The 20,108-nt window shown below is 41.0% G+C and overlaps 1 protein-coding gene across 1 annotated transcript in view; it reads right to left on the reverse strand.

Annotated features, from left to right (window-relative positions):
- The window catches only part of T265_07540 (hypothetical protein), a gene marked incomplete at both ends in the record, with an annotated part of 101,374 nt that overhangs the window by 77,460 nt on the left and 3,806 nt on the right, over positions 1 to 20,108 (reverse strand). Inside the window, one exon of the mRNA XM_009173085.1 lies at positions 54 to 117. Coding sequence (XP_009171349.1) covers positions 54 to 117 — 64 coding nt within the window. The remainder of the gene's footprint in view (positions 1 to 53; positions 118 to 20,108) is intronic.

Below are 20,108 nucleotides of genomic sequence, written 5' to 3' on the forward strand. Positions count from 1 at the left end.
TCCAGATGGTGCCTAAACGATGGAAACTGGTGAGGCATTTGTGACAAACTCACCAGGAGCATTTCTGGATATGGGGAAAACTCTCCATTCTGGGACTTGCTCCAGGGTGTCCTAATCCTAAGAAAATGGAAATATCTGGTGTATGGATTACACTTGATGTAATAGTCGGAATTTAAGAACTGTTGGAAGGATGTTCCTGTCGGTTGTTGGTCTGTTCGCCAGACCAAAAACCGAGCAGTACAGTGCTGCCTACATTCCACAACTTCGCCAATGCTTCTGTCGGTTTAACTACAAATATTTTGAAGTAAGATATATAGCCGATGTGGCTGAGTTACTCAGGTCAGACTATATTATCCTTTATCAACCATTTTTCCAGAGTAGCAGAGAGAGCAGAGACATTTCATAAGTTGACCGAATGTAAATGAATGAATTTGTGTGCACCTTTTGTTCTGCACTGACTGACGTCTATAATGCAATAGTAACATGTACTTGTCCACTGGTGGACGGAATAATACACTATTTTTGGTAAGTACCACTACTATGGCTATCAATGAATACTATCAGCTGTCGCATGGCTGGTCCATTTTCAGGGCGACATGGGGGACATTACCGGTACAGTATTCTCAGCTACTGGCATTCGAACGTAAAGACACACAGTAGTTTTATATCGTCGCTTTTGGCCGAACATCCTTGCAGTGAATGTGGAAGGGATACTGTAAAAAAGGAAGAATATATACTTCGAACGAATTCACGGATTCGATCCAAATATGACCGATTAATACTATATTATCAATGGTTATCGGTATTTATCAACACTAAGGAGACAACAGAAAACTGATGTTTAGATGCGTGAAACCTAATTGCATTTAATGAATACTGAGTACCTTTATTATATGATAATGTTGGCCAAAGTAGAAAATGGCATTTTGCCCCACTCCTCCGAAGTTGACTTTTGGGCTGTAAGCAGTTATACGGCCTATTCAAGATATGAATATGCTATGAATCATTAAAAACTTAAGGCAAAATCATTCATCAGTCTCCTGACTTCAAGATGTGAATTGAGAGTCAGCTGAAGTGCCCATCCAAGGAAACCCAGAAGAGCTTTAAGGTCACAACTCTAGTAGAGCACCACTGTTCCGCCACGAGAGGTTGTTCAGCAGTGTGGTTAATCTGTCCTTAGACAAGATATGGCGTCATTCATCCACTAATCAATGTAAAAAAATGTCTGTGCTACAAACTCAATCGGTTACTGAGTGATTTTAGTATCCCTTGGATCACAGAGGGATAATTGTTCTTAGAATACGCCAGAATCACTTCTTGAGTTTGAAATAGAAGAGTAGTGCCGGTAGTGATTAATCTGTAAAACAAGGCTTTCAAGCACCAGTTATTATTACCACCCCGTTTCCAGCCACTGTTACATACATTTTAACGGATACCAAATTGAAATCAAATGCGCCTATATGTCTTGTTGAGCTGCAGAATAGCTTATTTTAACGAGTAGCCTTTGAATCCATCTTCAGTTAGTTAATTACATTTTACCTGAATTACATATTGCTTAGTGAAAAATGTTGGCAACCAGAAATAATTGAGAAAGGTGAAATTCTACTGTTTCCCGTCCGGCAGGCAAATGAAGGATGGCTTAGCGATGCATATTAGGGATCCTCTTGTTTAACAGCATGATTTTATTGAAAAAGGTATCAGTTTCAGTCGAGCGGCTGATGAAATAAACTCCTATATTCATTGCTATCGAACCCGTTCCTATTCCTGACTCCTACGAAGCGTCTCTCTTTAGACCTAACAACAACAGAAGTAGTTGCTGCTCAGGACAACCGACAAGTAGGTTCACTCAACTTTTTTCTACCTATAAAATCTGTAAAATCTGCCACCATTGATGAGATTCATTAAGCAAAGAATGGCTGGAGCAACTCAAAACTGGATGATAGATGACTGTACCAATGCATCCTTGTCTACATTTAGTTGTCTTAAGTAGGTGAACGTACCATTAAGTGCTTGCTGCTCAGCCACTATTCCGCGATCACATTTCTGCAGAGTAATGTGAATTTCAATGAGTCCGATATGAGACGGTCAGTTCGAATATTCATGGAATACGGTACACAAGCGGTGGTTTCATTTTCCTTGAAAATTCTAGCAAGAACACTAAATGAATACCAAGTATTATACATACATTTCACCCGCTGGAAAGACTCCTTGTACTTACCAAACGAAAGTATGAGATGCACCAGGTCTGATAGATTTTTTACATGTGGAGGAGTCGTCTTGTACAAATTCGGGCAATGCGTGTTGGCGTTGCGTTTCAAATTGCAGTCAAGTATGGGGAACACAAGTGCCTGTCTCATGGGATAAACTTATTCTGTCTCAAATCCCATGGATGGCCTTGTCATTTTAAAAACGTTGATTGCAACATTTGTGTCTCGGATCCGGTGGACTTGGAATCTCATCCTCAATGACCACCTGGCGCACAATTTTGATCTATATTTGATCTGATATCACGGAGAACATGGATTAAATGTTGTTCTCCAGGGATTTCCTTCAAATGACATGAATCGCCGTCCGCATCTTTTAGTTGGAATTGCTGGAAAGTCTTGCTTTTCGCCTGCTTTCAATGGCTGTAAATGTGAGCAAAGCCCTATTTGGGTGTTTCGATAGTGTGATCCCCACAATACGCCTTATAGATAAATTGGCTCCTGAAAAAGTGGATATGCGGTTTGGGAAAAGCGAAATAGTAATCGTCAAGAACATTGTAAGGGGAGCACTTTCAAATTCTATAAAATTATCTGAACTCGAAGTGAACATTCTGCACCCACAGTCTCGCAGTCTTGTACACATTATTCTTCAGATTTGATAGATTTCTTTTTTGACACCACAAACGATCAGGCTGACAAATAATATTTAACTCGCTAATGCGTATTTGGATTAAACCATCACAATATAACTGAGATTCAAGGAGCTACTAAACTCCGTAAGTCGAACAAAAATCTGCTGATTCAGAAGTTTTGAAGGAAATTGTGAATCCTAGGATAGGAATTTACACCCTAAAGACTCCAAACGATGGGTCAACTCCACCCCATACTCGGATTGGATAATGCCTACTACCTATTGTCAACTAGCAAAATGGTATTGTCTTCACAAACCGAGTTTAAGGACCTCCCTGCTTGTATCCTTTTGACTTTGGGTTTTTCGGTCCATTGGACTGTATGCTCCATGGGCGTATCAAACGAAACCAAACAAAAGCCTTGACGAACAACAATGATTTCGGGGAAATATCTTAATGGTCAATTGTAAAGTCTTACGCGACCAGGGGTTGGAATGAGAAGTCCAACTGCACCTACAGTAACAAGCCTGGGAACTGATACGAAATACGGAGCTTTCCCTTAGTGGACGACTATTGCTCTACAGAAGAAGTGGCCGAGGACGCCCTATCTAGGTCATAGTTATGCATCTACAATTTACAGCTGCTTTCCACGCCCATGTCTAATCGGTTGGGGAATGGCAGCCGTCAATAACATGAGTGAACGCGATGAAGGGCTAGCTTCCTCAGTAGCTTCGTCAGCAGGAGGTCGATAGTGTGCCCGCTCTCAGACAGGTTTCCTCGTCCATGCAATGCGTAGGTAGACTTCTCATTTGGAAGTATGTAAAATCCACTTCACAACGTTTCCTAACACAAAATGTCGAGAACTGTCCTCTCTAACCATTTTGGTGGCTTTATTTATTCCATCTGCAGGGCAGCCGTATTGCCATCTTTTGAATTTCGTTACCGACAGTATCTAGAAGGTAACTGTGCCGTCGCTCTAATGGGGTCCTATTCTTGCGTTTTAAGAAGGCATCAAGCATCCATCAGCAGAGAATTCGGCGACACTCAACAGGAGTTTCTTGGCAAACCCATATAAGAGGCTGTTCATTAAAAGACGTAATAATGTCAAAGCAGAGTTGTTTGAATAGCTTAAGCAAGTCGTAAGATGTAAGGGATGGAATGCGAGCGTTTAACGTCCAGAGTGCCTAAGTGACGCGTCCCAAGCTGGAATCTATAGAACTATTGCAAAATAGCAAAAGAATAGTCAAAAGAAAACTACGACGAATAACTGTAAGTTATGGATAGTTCCATATTTTTGCTTTTTTTTCGGCCGATGTCAAATCTCGGCTCCTAATGTAACTTTCCGTGAAAAGCTTGGTGGCTTTTAGGATTCTTTAGTGATACTTCGTAGATGTGTTAAATGCTCCTCTGAAGACCCTCCCACCGAGTTGTGGATAGAACAATTCAATTTTAGCTAACTTTGTTATAATACGTTATAATATGAGGCGATTTGCGCAATTACATCAGTTCATGGATACAAAATTTGATTATCAAAAAAGTGACCCAAGCTAATGACGAGATTTTATTGCAAGGCACCTTTTTCGGAGTTGCCGCGTTCGTCTGAAACTGATAAAAAGCTTCCATGAATTTTCCGTTGCTGCATACTGGCAACGAATAAGATGGTAATGTTTATTTGCTCACATCAGCCCAAGAGAAAAGAGGACAACTGAACAGAATAAGTGAAGCACTATTTTAGTCACGGTAAAAGAAATAGACAAGCAAAATGGATGCTCTTCACACAGGCGTGAGCTGACATCCAGTTATTGCGTAATAGGCCCATCTTTGAATGAGAATAATTAAACTAGTAGCCTTCGAGCACGAGGATCACAGACAGCTTGTACTAATGCAAGCCTATGTTGCTGAAGTTCCATAGTCTTCAAAGATTTATCCACTTAGTCCTCGGAAAGAAATTGAGAAAATCTAAATTTTCTCTAAGGAAACAACTAAACAGGACGCGTGTTTGTCCCATGAGTTCATCTCAAATATCTTCGAGTGTCAGTCGATAATGCACCTACTGTTCGACAACGTTTTTTTATCCGCATCGCTGTAATTTTTAGTATGAGATTTGACGGGAAGTGATTTAGACCACTGTACCGAAGACATTCAATCTGATAAATACGATCAGTGGTAAATCTAACCAGTCCCTACGGGTATGTTTTGGAGCAGATTACAATTTACTTGGGACGCGGATAGGTTTCTGCTGTCACTGGGACAAAATCACATGTGGCAACTGAAATTCCGTCTTTGTACTCTTTCCACACAAAAGTCAGATAAACTCATTGTCACGTTATCCAGCTATGTCTCCGAGTAACCTTCTCCAAAATGCCATGGACAAATTGAAAGCATACTGTTCAACCCAGAAGTGTGACTAACACACTTAACTTGACATTTAGTATCATATTGATGAAAATTTATGCAAACTTCACTTCTTTAATGAGAGATGCTTTTGCCATATGAATTTACTTGGGTTTAAAATAGCGATCAAATGTTATTTCTCCCAGGATCAACACATAGCAGAAAAACATATTCCTTATGCTGCTTGTTATTGTTTACTGCCATATCAGTACAGTATTGGCCACAATGGCTTGTCAGCTCCAACCTCCCGATGTGGCAGTTAGCCAGTTGTCTGCCAGGGTCAGATTGCCCGAAAAGGTCGAAGGTACTTTAGACAAATTTGACACAGCTGTAATGTTTACACAATTGGTTTGTAGAATTTTGGCATGCCGTATGATACTAATTTGTTCAATTTTTCACCAGCGCAGGAAACAGGAGGAAAACGTTTGAACTTTATATTTTTTATTGTCAGATTGGAGCTTCAAAGTAGTAGTTACTCGATTATGGAGTAGGTGTAAATAAGCAGATTGATTAGAAGCTTTAAGTAAAACAGTCAAAATTTTTTCCAAGTATTGTGATGCAGCCTTAAAGGGATTATTTCACTACAAATCGAAAATAAACCTTTGTATATGATTTTATTTGAATTTTCACACGTGTACAGTTTGCCAAACAATCACTCAACCGCTAGCTCAGCGGCGTTTGCATTTTGCAGTTAGGTTGTGGAATTCTTTTTCTTTATTCCCATCAGAGACGTGCTTGATGGGGTACAAATGCGCACACTAAACAAAATGCGACTGAAGATTGAATTAGAACCGCCTGCAGAGGTGAACATAGTACCACTATGGTTCCAACAGCTAGGTTAGAAGAGACTGTACAGCTCCTATGACCAAGTAGTGTGTCACAAACCATAACAGAGTTCGAATCACCAGTACAAATGCTCTGATAAACCCCAACAATCGGAAAAGGACTAAATTCATGCAAAACAAGTGACTGCAAACTGCTCTGGGCGGCAAAAATCTGTTGAAAGACTACTGAAATATCTAAATAAAGCTGACTATGTAACCTGTATAACTAATATAGGAAATAAAAATAGTGCCAGCTATGCGACCAGACTTCCTTCAAGGTACGAGGGGGAGCATACCGCTTATTTAAGACAATGGTCACACACAGGAGCCTGCAAGTTTAGTCAGATTTGGCGACTGGTTTTCCGACAAAATCAATTTAACGGGCCGCAGGAGTGCAATCAACAAGCACAACACCAAGTGTGATATTGCTAGTGGACAATAAAACTAGAACGCATTAAAAGTATTTCTATTTTAAATCTTTAACCACGGACAAAATTTAATAGCCCCAATGTTTGCCCGCACTGTAAAAATGGAGTAAGCACCAACTGTGGAAATCACTGTAGACTAACAGCGATGCTGGATTTGGTGCATAAATCGGTTGACTGTGGTTTTATCGATGAGCACATTGCTCAATCCTGGCTAATATCTACACTGTAAAATTTGCTCCGTTGACATAACGCCATTATGAATGACTGTCTTTGAGGTACCTGCTTACAACCTTTATTGATTCTTCGGCTTACAGTTTTCAACCAATTCAGTCCTCTAAGTTTCATCAGATGAAATTTATTCCTGCTTCTTCGGAGTTTTAACCATCGTCATAAATATTGTTGTAGCAGGGGAAATACTATGCTACCTGTAATATCGTTCCAACGGTAACAGATTGAAGCTTTTCCGTACGTTTAGCTTAAACGAAAGGTTCATTCAAGTCCTTGATTACCATCGTAGTAATATGCAGAGCATTTATAACCCCACGCACGTCAGCTTTTGCTTAAACTGTCTGTATATCATGGCGCCCATGTACCCTACCATTCACGTAGGATCTAGTAGTGTGATTATCTTGCGGGGAGTTCCTGAGGCCATCACAACGCAGTTAGAACGTATGACGGTAAGCCTCTCGTTGAATGCCAGAAGGCAGTGTTTCAAGTAAAACATAAGGTTGACGGAAACTCGGGAATTGCGCCTACCTGATGAGCCCCAAGAAAGGCGAAACCGGTCGTGGGCCGTCGACGGATTTTCAGCAACCTTATGAGTAGTACATTACAAAAATATACATGTATCGCGATATCACGAATATCGTAGCGACTGAAACATGAGGCGGTCTGGTACAACAGATTCAGTTGCCTAGAAACATCAAAGCCGAGATATTCAGCTGGGTTCGAAGCGAGTCCCTCGAAAAACCAAATTCGTTTGCAAACGAGTATACTTCGGACTGTCTAACTAGATTTTCCATATCTCGGGTAATTTTCTTAATAACCCATAGTGAACTAATTGGACGACAAAATAATTTTTCAAATCAAAGGGCCAAAGATCCAAAGAAACGTAAACTATCTCATTTGTTTCCAAACAACCCGCGTTTAAGCTCTAAAAAAACAGTTGGGCATTATTTGAAGGAAGCCAATGTTTTAAGTGAAAGAAATTTTTCTTAAGGGTCCAGCTATAAGTTCTGCAGTTTCCTGGACAATTTGGTTGCAAACGTTGCTTCGCCAATCAAGGTGACATCATCAGTGCGTTAATGGAGAGCGTAGTGGTGTGATGGGTTGGTGGTTGGGCGTTGAGTAGTGTTGAGTGTGTGTTAATATACGTGCTGCTAGCCGGGGCTCACCTTTGATCGCGACTGGTTGTTCTGTCGGAAAGTTCCATTGGTTGCTCTGTTATCCCGTGTCCTCATTCGCCAATGCTCACCTGACCTTCGACCTAAGCATCTCCTGCCCTCGCACTCTGGTCGATGCTGGAGTGACCTTAGTCCTTGACCCTTGCAAATTCCGGCTTGTCACTTTACTGATTTGACTCCAAAGTTTTCCTTGTTTCTTTGTGAATCCACTCCTTGAGAATTCCGGCTGAGATGTTTGTCCTTTGTACGTACAGGTGCTTAAAGTGGGTCCAGTTCGATGCATCAGCTGATCGAGGAATTCCCTTCTGTGTCTCGTGTCTGCCAAAATTTTCGCGTTTTCCAGATTGAATTTGTGGACTTCTTGGTCTTCGTGCATGGATATCAAGGATAGGGATTCATGTATTCTGACGGCCGCGCTGTGTGTGCATAATTTCCTCTCAGTTTGTCCAACGTAGAATTTTTGGCAGTTGTTGCAGTTAATTTGGTATATCACCTTTTTCCTCTTGGTTTTTTCTCGGTTGTCCTTCAGTCTAGAGATTAGTTTCATCAGAGTGACATTCGCTTTTGGGCCACTAGGATTCCTTTTTGAGTTGATAGTCTGGATGCGAGTTCCAATATTTTCTTGATGTGAGGCAAAACTACCCGTCTGGTGGCTTGTTCTTGCTATTGCTGTTGTTGATAAAACACCTTGGATCTGAATAGATGGTTTTCTTCTTCAGTCTTCCTTCATTTTGCTTTATAAAAAACTCTACATCCCTGATGCTAACCAGGACAGCCCGGTGCAACCATTGTGAACTTTGGTTTCAACAACAGCAGTTTGAACCTCTGAATGGGACCCTTTTATTTGGTTGTTATACACCGGTATTCTTATCACCAATTGCGTCACTTGAACATTTTTTCGAGGGAATTTTGCATCCAACACTTCTTGCAACTAGTCGATAATCTTGTTCTAACTTCATTTCAGCTCAAAGTTCTCGCGTTTATCAAAAATGTGGGTACAGTAAAAGCGTTTGGGTGATTCCATTGCTTTTGATTGCTGGTGCACTTTTTACACGGGAACATCCTGTATAGGGTATATTTACCTATCTTACTAACCGATGCCTCAAACAACAAGCAAAACTCTTAGCACAGCGATAAAATTTTCAGACAGCGTTAAATATCTGTTAAATATCTGAATATTTTGAGGCATTCCTATACCTGTGCACCATACCTTTCACTTATGGGTTCTGTTTGTGAAAATGGAAAAAAACAACCTCGACGTCGATTTGTTTGCCAACACGCATAGTAACACGCAAGCTAGATGGAAATTAACAGCGAGCAACATTTCTGCCCTGTTTTTATTGGAAGAATATATGGATAGCTTCCTGTATTTTAAATGTTCCGAGCAGATCATCAAATATTTTATTTCCCTCTTTTCAGAAGTTTTATAGAAATAACCGAATAGTTAGTGGATTTGAAAATAAATGTCCGTTGTGTTGCTCACCGCCGAAGGGAGATCATCTCATTAGCACAGCAAACGACAAACAAGGTTTGTTTGTCTTTCTGCCCCAGTGAGTTTAACAAACGCGATGATTGCTTTGAAGCACGTCGTTAGGTGATGCTATCATACTGTACACAGGAACTTCGGAATTGCTTCGGGCCAAAATCACAGTCTTGTTTTCTCTACACAGTCGAACATGCTGGTTAGGCGTCAGTCTGCTACCCATCAAAACGGTGCATAATTACACCCTTGCTTTATTTGTACCGGCCTCCTGTTGTGCCATGTTCTCGCTGCTACATTGTCATTTTTTGCTGACGTGCTTCAAGCTTCACGTTGATTTGTCCGGATAAGGATCATTTTGTTCTGATTAGTAGTTTTGCTTTTTTGTTTTATGAAATATTGCCGTAAAATTACAGAAATAATTTCCCACCAGGAAGCAAACCTCATTTTAACTCTTGACATAAAGAAACCACCAACTAATAGTTTAAAATACCACATGATGGAGTAATTGTTGGAAAAATCTGCTCACTAATAATTTCAGGTTCCTTTCATTAGATTTCCCTCCTGCAGACAAAAAGCCGCTAAAAATAACTACGTTTTTGGTTCTTGGAATAGAAGATTCCTCCTTGCATACTCAGGTGAAAACATCACATTTACACTGCTTTTTGTCAGTGACGCAGTTTTACTTGTCAACTTTTGTATGAAACCTACCATATAGCTATTGGTTCTGTTACACAGTCCCGTGACACAAGTGAGTAAATTTGGCTTGATTTTGTGTTAAGAATGTTAGCTGATTGATAACAAGAGAGGTTTAAAGATACCATTCGGAGATACTCGGGGTAAAACGTTTGATCAAGTGGGTCCAAATAATATCACAGATTTTCGAGAAATACACTCATTTGTAGATCAATTTGGTTTTCACGGGAGACCCAATTAAATCTCTCGTTTATGATGTCCTCTAACTGCATGTGCTGCACACAGGCCGCCTTAGGATTCAGTTGACACGATATTCGAGATATCGCAGTACATTTTCATAAAGGGAATTGCTCACAATCGAGTCTCCCTTGAAAACCAAATTGATTTGCAAATGAGTGTATTTCTCGAAGACAGTCCAATTTGGGCTCAAGTAGATCGTAAGGTTGACGGAAACTTGTGAGTAGCTTCCTCTATGAAAAGATCACACATTCATTGTTACCCTCTCGGCTGTATTAAATTTTTTACCCCATACGGGTTTTTGTGTGAATTAGTCCAGGTGGCGCATACCGCATTTGTTCCCAATCTCCCGGATGATAAGAAAGGGTAGGTAGTTTAGGAGCTTACTGAGCCAGTACAGAAGCAAGGTGATTCATCTGAATATGGACAGCCCGTGAATCTTGGTCATTTCGGTCCCTTCCTCAATAGGCAGTCATTCGAAGAAATCGACGGAGCCGCCAGTTTTGTGCTACAGTCGTCGCTCGTCAATGTAACACACTGATATACCCCAATGACCTACTTCACCCTGATGATATCACCTCAGTTAGCAAGGAAACGTTTGCAACAAACAGACCAGGGGCTACATAACAACTTGATAAATGCTGTTGAAACACTCATTGGACAGCCTTATTCCCTGTGACCAAGTGAGAGGGGCGTCAGATAGCCAGTGTTACTTACTCCCAGAAATGGAAAATCCGCGTCAAACGGGTACTTTGGTATGATCTTTGGATACGTCCTTATGTTTAATGAGTAGTAAGTTATAGACAGCATTCAGCCTAAACTAAGAGGAGCATTGGGTTACTGGCTCTTCCATCACATATGGTATGAATAATCTGACAGATTCACCGCGATACTTTACGTTAAACTTCATCCTAGACAGAATCCAGTTGCAGACGGATATTCCATTTTCTAAAAATATTTTTGAGCCTATACAGCAAGTAGATGAGTCTTTCTTGTCACAAAACCTACGTATGTCCGATGTGGCTCCAAAACAGTATACCAAACTGCTCCTTCCGAAAAACCGGCCAGAACATGCCAACAAAAGGGAGAATTCACTGTGATATGCTAACAAGGTAACCACTGTTAAGCGGTGCATTTTTAGGGGAACTACTCTCCGACAGTGGTCTTTTTGTAGGAAAACCTGTGCATTTGAGCCACTTCTAGGTATTACTGCATCGTTACCTTAACTCAGAAGGTTTGGGCTATAAACAACTCGATTCTACCAAGCCTTATCAAAATCTACACTGAGCAAAATAATTCGGCATGGGAAACTGAATCGATAATCCAGCGGACGTTTCTATTACATACCATGCCTCATAAGGGAGAATTCACTGTGATATGCTAACAAGGTAACCACTGTTAAGCGGTGCATTTTTAGGGGAACTACTCTCCGACAGTGGTCTTTTTGTAGGAAAACCTGTGCATTTGAGCCAATTCTAGGTGTTACTGCATCGTTACCTTAACTCAGAAGGTTTGGGCTATAAGCAACTCGATTCTACCAAGCCTTATCAAAATCTACACTGAGCAAAATAATTCGGCATGGGAAACTGAATCGATAATCCAGCGGACGTTTCTATTACATACCATGCCTCATATCCTTCGGAGCTATGTGTATCTGCATATTGTCAAGCAAGTGCTGGTAACTTTCAACGATTGTCAAAAAAGACCTGATGGTTAATCATTCTTCGGTCAGTCCTTCAGCTAATAATTGTAAACTATGAATGGTTTGTTCTGGAAAAGAAGTAAAATTTCCTCGTCATCCTTATCTAGGTTCCACTGTCTAACTAAGGTTTGAACACTTTAATTTCGGGGACCGGAAATTTGGCAGTGAGCCTTAACACTAGGTGGATGTCGATCCCATTGATGTGTATGGACATGTACGAGTATGAATTATTAATCAGATTGTCGAGATCTCGATTCCCGACTACATTTATGATTTAATGGTTTATACTCAAGGTGACATGTGTGTTAGATTACAGTTTCGAGGTTAACCAACTGCTACGCAAGGTGAAAATTACCAGGATGGATAAGCATGTTATGTGCACGTCAGTGTTTCAAATTCATTTCACATCCTAAGCAACCTTCATGGCTTCTAACTCCCAGGATTCACCTGGAAAGGACGAGAAATACGAAATGTCTCTCGCTTATCCAAGGATATACTCTAATCTTGATTTCAATAGAAATCAATTTTAGTCCTTGCGTCAGAAGTTTTTCCTGGCACAAGCCGTCAGCAATCACTAAACAAAGGGTTCAACTACTTAGCAACCTGCAGTTAACCGGGTAATATTTCACCACTTTTGAGGCATCAGCATATCTGCGCTGCACACAGTCCATATGACGAACTTCGTAGACCGACTGTATACCATTTATATCATCATCATTTATATCAGTGTGATTTGATAAACAAACCCCTTATCTAACTAGAATAGTCAGTAACTCGTCCATTTCTGCGCAAAATCACTTTGCTTCCCTATGCCAATTTGAATTTTTTGCAAGGTATTTTGTAAGTTGTGGGAGGACTGTGCCAGGATCAAGAAAGCAGCGGATAGCGAAGAATTTCATTTCCGTTGCAATTAGCTACGTCATGCGGTCAGAATACGTCCCAGCTTATGATTACGAATATGAATGGGAGATCGGCAGACACGCCCATTCTCAGCTTTTGTTATGTGACGCTGGTGGAGCAGGGAAGCTGTAACATCTGCACGCATTAGGCAAGGAATTCTGAACACGCGATTTGAGGCTCACCTGTCAACCTAATGGCAATAATTCAAGCTGAAGTAACCGCAAAACGGACGGAGTAGGAGAACTTCTTATTGCTGACTTATTGAAGCAGTGAAGAACATAAACAAAAGCTCGTCTATATTGAGTCTTCTGCATACCAAACGCACCATAATGGTAAGTGTATGCTTACAGAAACCCACGCATTATCTAGTGTGTTGAAGGCGAACACAGATGGACGCCATTCAGCTTGTACGCCATTTAGAATGTTAGCGTTGTTTGAGAGACCAAAACAGAAAGCCAACGCTTCTACTTAGACGCTCTAGTACTTTATGCTTCACAGTTATTCTGAATGATGCAGGAACATGACACATGATTGCCGATAGCCTTATAGTACCGCATGTTTATAAAAATAGTGTTCTGGCCAGGAGTGGTCAGTGTATGCAAATCCTCTTTTGACTGGTACGGTCAGGGTGCAATCGGGACGCCATCTAACTAAAAAGCCAGGGGCTTGTTTCTAAACAGTTGTGTTTGCAATCCCAGTAAGCGCCCTCTAATCTGTCATCGGCTGCCCCACTGACTAGTTGTGGATTAGTTATCTGTCTACTAAGGAGATAAATACTTAGGCTTTTCGGACATGTAAGCTACAGCCTTATTGTCTGCCCTGATTGATTTCGGCTTGTTCGTACCGAAAACCAAGTTGTTCGGCGATAAACTGATGGATGACCAGCTCAGTTTGTAATCGGTCTGGGATGATTAATGTTGGAAGCGGCCACGAGTGGCACGTTGGCAATATGATTAATCGAGTTTACTTTCAGCTCACACGATTTGAACCAGTTGATTCAATGTTTAGTGCTTCCTTGAATGACGACTTCTATAAAAGCACGCTCGCGTGAAATGTATTTTTTTCCTCCGGAGATTCGGGTCGTACACACTGGTGATGATTTCCGGGTGAGCTGGAACAACCGGTCAGTGACCTTAGGGTTTTTAGCATAGATTTACCATCCTAAAGTAAAAAGCCAGTTGAAACAAGCTTTTCGTCACTATTTACAAGCAATTCATATCCCGTCGCATTATGTGTGCGGACATGTTTCAAGTAAACTCATGTCTACCGCAGAAAACTTGGAATAAGGTATTTCCGTGGAGCAAACACTGATAAAGCTGCTGAAAACTCCTCGGCAGCCTACGACCGGTTTGGCCCTTCTTTGGGTTTATCACGAAGCCATATTCCCCTAGTTGCCATAAGGCGTACGCTTTGCTTGAACCGATGTACACAGTTCGTTAAATCTACTCAGTCACAAACCTTTTTCTTTGTAGTGAGAGACTCAGGTAGATCCCATCTGAAGCTCTTATCTGTTTGTCGTCAATTCAGTTGAAAGCCGCTGGAATTAACATTCCAGTTGTCTTGTTTTGTACCACGATTTCCTAGAGCCACGTGTAGATAATGAGGTTGTTTCACGTGCTGCAAACGCCTATGTGTGATGACGTACTGGGTGAAGTCCTCCCCGCTGAAGGAAAATAAATAACCGTTTCTCATCCCGTCTGAGGGGAGCCTGGACAATCGACGTACGAACAATAATATTTAGTGTGATCTTTGCTTACCGGTTCGGTCGGTTCATTGTTTAATTAACTCAGAAAGAGGAATAATTCACACGACAAATGAACTCTCCATCTGAAAAATCGTCGCTCGAACAGTCGGTCAACACGTGACCAGGTGATGTGAACTCCGTGCTTGAAAGATGAATAGTTTTATGTTCTGTCTAGTTTAGTTAAACTGCTAATCAGCCGCATGTGCCAAAATGGTTCATACATTAGCTTAACATTAAATATCTCGTGTGAGCAGAACTGCTATCGGTCCTTGTTAGCTTGCAACTTCGTACAAAGCACTCCATCTCTGCAGAGACTTCCTGAACGGACGGAGATCAGATGGTCTGTCCTGAGAACTGGTCTCTCTTAGGAAGGACAGATGCGAAATAAAAAAAGTCATTTTGGGCGCCCTCATTGGTACTGCAAAGATGACACTCATCTCATCGGTTAGATTGTAGTGGACTCTAAAGAGCCCTAAATTTCTAAAGAGCAGTGGTGTACCAGACGTTGCAAAAGGATTGCATGAAATCGCTTCTGTCGGAGGTACTTCATTATTTGATTTATTCTCCAGTTTGTTTGGCTGATTTCATATGTCTTTAACTGCTAGTAAACATTCGTTGTTGCATCCAACTGGACAACTTCGCCTGAGTAACTCACCCCTAGGGAAAATCCGCTAAACAAAAGAAATTTCTGCTACGTTGAAACCCCTAACTAGGAGGGACACGCATGGTCCAAAATGGTCATTCTAGATTAGGCAGCCTCCACTGATGATGGGTGATAAAATTTAATTAAGAGTGGTAATCCACTTTTTAGTAAGGAAGGTTAAATCCCCAAACTGAAGACAAGGTTGTTTTAGCTATTGTCAGCGGATATGTTTGAGCTGATTCACTGCTCATTATGGAGGGTGTTTTATAGGTGCGACTAAGAATGGTGTAGTGATCTTTTCAGGTTGAAACCCTGTGTCTCGTTCCATGAAGAAAACTACTCAAAAGGTTGCTGAAAACTGATCGGCAGCCTACGATTTTCCCTTCTCTTGGGGCTCACCATGTAGGCGCAGTTCCCGAGTTTTCGTCAACCTTGTGTTATACTTGAACCCAGATTGCACTGTTTTCGAAAAATATACTCATTTGCTTCTTTGCTTTCATACAAAAACATGACTATTGGTTGTCAGAGAAATATTCCATCGTACATTCATTAAAACTATGCATATTTGACAACCTGAGAATGGTATATATATGTTTTCACGCTTTGTCGATTATATGATACTGTAAAAGTTATTTCTCGCACTCTGTTAGTCACGCCCTCTTATGTGCAAGTTTCCCGAGTTAAGATACCTTCACTTCCCTTCTCAGTTCTTCATTGCTGAATGTTTCAACAAAGCACATCTATAAAAAACAGTGACTTAAAACATTTATACTATCCTTTTGTGGCGAAGATACAGATCGGCACACGCAGCCAACTGTCAAATGTTTTTATGCACTGAAGGTATACTCGCGGACGAAGTACTGGAATGATTTATCCATGCACCGTGTCAGATGCAACAGACTACCTTGCAAGGCTGGGTGATGGTCAAGAGGACGGGACACAAAGGGTCTCAGGAGGCTTGGCCTGTCGCTATTTCTTCCCGCATGGAAGTACACCACAAACTCGTAAGCCCGTTGAGATACACAAAACTTCGGACCATATTTGAACTTCCTGTCAATAAAATAAACTGAAAACGTTTGATTCATCCTCGGACGAGTGAGAGCGACTACTTTCTGGACTCCATTTTTCCTCGGCCCAACTTGAGAAATCATAAATTCAACAACCGAGACTTAACAGAAATTTTCTCTCCCCTGTAGATCCTACACAGACCGATCTTGCCAAATATGCACAGTTCTGGGGTTCCTTCTGTCAAAGCTGAAATCGGTTTCCTGTATGATGGGGCGCAGTGCACTAGCTATCCGTAAGCGCTTGACTGCGGTGTGGTATCACACAAGCATGTAAAATTTCTTTTGGATGTCGCGCGTATGGCCTACTTTTTGCACGTTGTACCGGCAGCTCTGTTTTATGTTGGGAGCTGTGAAGCGTGAGTACTTAATCAGCAGGTGTTGTTCTTCATTCTGTACCAATAAATCAATATTTAACTAGTTGTTTCTTGAGTGCCGTTGATTTGCTTACCGTTTCATAACAATGTCACTTTTCCCGTCATCAAACAATGAAGCCTAAATTTTACATCCAAGTATTTTCTTGTTATCAGAAATGTTGAACTGCTTAATAAATAGTGATGCAATGGCCCGAAACATAATCAAGAGATGTTTGCTTTACTCTCCCTTTTTAACTACCCTTTCGTAGAACAAAGTTGTTAATAACTGACATAATGAACTGGAGTCCAAATTCTCTGACTGATAAACGCAATGTAGTAATTCCGAGAGTAGAATCATCCACTATCAGTGCTGAAGAGCGTTCGGAGGCTTGTATATCCTTTTTTACGTTTTTGTTTGCATTGCCAACAGATCGGTAAGATAGTGGATATAAAATCTACGGATTTTTCTTAAAAATAACGATTTTACCCAGGTTGGTCTGCACCAGTAGTTAACGCAAATCTGAGGCACCAAAATTGCCATCTGTTGCATCTTATCAATAGGGAGAGTGGAGGTTCGAGCATGAGTCCATTTTATTGCAGATGGTCTGGCTCGACAACACTGCGGGTGGCCAGTCCCCCATTAAAGGTCCTTCAACTGATGGTTGTTAATTCCCTTTGGGGTCAATTGTCGGGGTGGTATTGTTATTATGATGTCTTCATCCGCACAGAAACAATATAAGATTCACTCAAACCGACGACAGTACTCTGAGGTGACTTGCACACACGTCCTACATGCACGCGACCGACTGTTAAAGCCAGTCACAGAGCATTCCTTTCCCATCTATCAAAGATGATGGTGACAATTGAGTTTTTTTATTCTGATGTACAGACGATGCCAGTCATCGGCCCAGTGATGCAGCGCGAGTTTATTTTGACACTGAATTTGGTTAGGGACAAACAACGATGAGGTGTCCACTTTGATGAAGTTCAACTTACATTGTGTTTAGCTAAGAGCTCACAAGAAGAGAGCCAGCCCCAGTGTTACGAATGCGCATTGCAGTCTAATTAAAAAAATCTGATGTTGAAGCAAGTGTGAATAACATCAAACAGGGTTTTAAAACGACTCAAGGCTCAGTGACCATGCTTCCACATTTGGAAGCAAATGGAAATTGGAATAGTATTAGTGGAATACTATCTCCAAAGCACGCCAAGGTAACCTTACTTTCTGGCTGAAAAACTATTCAAGCTATCGAAGTGCTAACTTTCATTACGTGGCATTACTCATGAGCAGAGGCCAATCTGATTACACCATTCTTGGACACTAGTAGGAAAGCCTAGTCCCTCAATGCTTATCGATTTTATTTCCTCGATGAATCCCGATCGGTCAATTAAGGACTCAAAAGCTCAGTTGAGAATAGGGATGAAATGACCTGGAGATTCATCCGAAGCCCTCGCTTAGAAGGACAACAATACTTTTCATGATATTCATAATTTTTGATTGAAGGTTTATCTCTGCATACGCAGAGTATGAAGATCTATTACAAAGAAGACACAATAAAACTGCGATATCTAGATCTGCCTTGGGGTTTCCAGATAAGTCGAAGTCGGTGGTGTGCTCTCCACGGTTTTTCGTTAACTATATCAGTAACATTACCTAAAAGAATGCCTACAGGTGCTTCTAGAATTATTGGGATGCTGATTGTGATCAAACCTATTCCAAACAAATCGTGCATTTACTCCAGCCACTCAACAACTTAATGTGTGCGTGTTCAAGTCAATCTGGCTCAGCGATCAAAACCCTGGGTTACTTATATACCTTTAGGGTTATTCAGGCCTTCCAAAAAAGATCGAGATGTGAATTGTTTCAATAAAAAGTTTTTTTCCGGGCACACAAGATTGAGAACGATCACTAACAAAGTGTAGCGAACACCAACCGAATTGTCACGAATAACTTGACATTCGAATCGACGAACAATCCTGAGAGAGTTGCACTTGGCTTTCACTGAGAACTTCATATCAAACGATTTTATATACATCATAACCAAAAAAAGTTGAAAAGTGGTAACCGGGTTTGAGTACAAGGCCCCGTTTAGTTTAAAAGCAGGGATGCATCGGGGTGACCCACACGGTAACTAAAACGCACCAAGAAAATTGGGTAAGCGACAGTCTGCCAACCTCACACACCGTGTGGTGTGAGCACAACAGTGTGCTAACCCAAACACTTCTGTTCCACTGCCTGCAAGACTACGCACCCTCCTTTCCAAGGAAATTAACGCCCCTTCATGGAAACAATGAGTGACATGCAATCAGCTCAATGTTACGGTTAATTAAACTGGTCCAGGATGCAACCGATTATGAAGCTGAACAGGTGTTACTAATCGCGCGGACCATCTGGCATAATATTATTGACAAATTAACACACTTCCCGGTTCAGAATTAACCAGAATCCTCAATAGAAATTTTTACTCAGATGAATGGTTTTTCAGGTTACGTGCTGAAAATCGGCCAACATTGTTCCAAAAACACGCATTCACATTTATGACGTGGCGAAGTTAATTCTATGCAGAGTTTTGATGTGATGTATTGCTCCTTGGTTTGAATACATCAAAACAAGAGCTCGATAGAACAAGAATCAACCTTCGGAGAACAGTTCAAAACACAGCGAAGATAACTTGCAAAGGTTCAGAAATTTGTTTCTATCGTCATGATCTTCGTGAGATGCAAGCGCCTAAGCATAAGGTCTTTCTAAACTTTTAACCATGTAACCATCCTTCACACTCAACTGAACACACACAGGTTTTTTGGTTTGCTCCTTCAGAATGAAAGCAAGCACATAGTTGGGGAGCAAAATCCCCCAAAATTATCACCAACTGTATGGTCAGAACCTATCGCCACGTTCTGAGAAATTGACTGAAATCGCTTGCCACCTTTTCAAAAGCAGAGTGATGTGATACGGCAACTTCATTAAACAGGTATTACAGCAGCTTTGTGTGCAAACTCCCTTAAATGTCACAGCTGGATTCAAGCGCAGGTGAAGTAGTTTCCGGGAGCTGTTAACATTGCCGTTTGTGTTTGTGTTTGATACCCAAAATTTTGCTTATCAACTCTACCAGATATTAAGTGGCAACGGTCCTACTCTGAACATACACTAAATAGTAAAAATTTTGCCCATTAACACATAACAGCATACGTCATATACCACTTCCAAAGTGATGTATAAAAGGAACATTAATCAGAGTATTAGGAATAAATCGGGCGTAATTTTTCCCTTAGGTTGTCCTTTGTCGAAATTTGTACCTTGCAATCTTTGGATCCAACTGTTCGGTAAATGATCTTTTAGGCAGCTAAGATGTCGACCCACAAAATTTGCTTTCATTCCATCATTCCCATGTCCGATTATTTGT

Source organism: Opisthorchis viverrini (genome assembly GCF_000715545.1).
Source record: "Opisthorchis viverrini unplaced genomic scaffold opera_v5_172, whole genome shotgun sequence".
In the NCBI taxonomy this organism is placed as follows: domain Eukaryota; kingdom Metazoa; phylum Platyhelminthes; class Trematoda; order Opisthorchiida; family Opisthorchiidae; genus Opisthorchis; species Opisthorchis viverrini.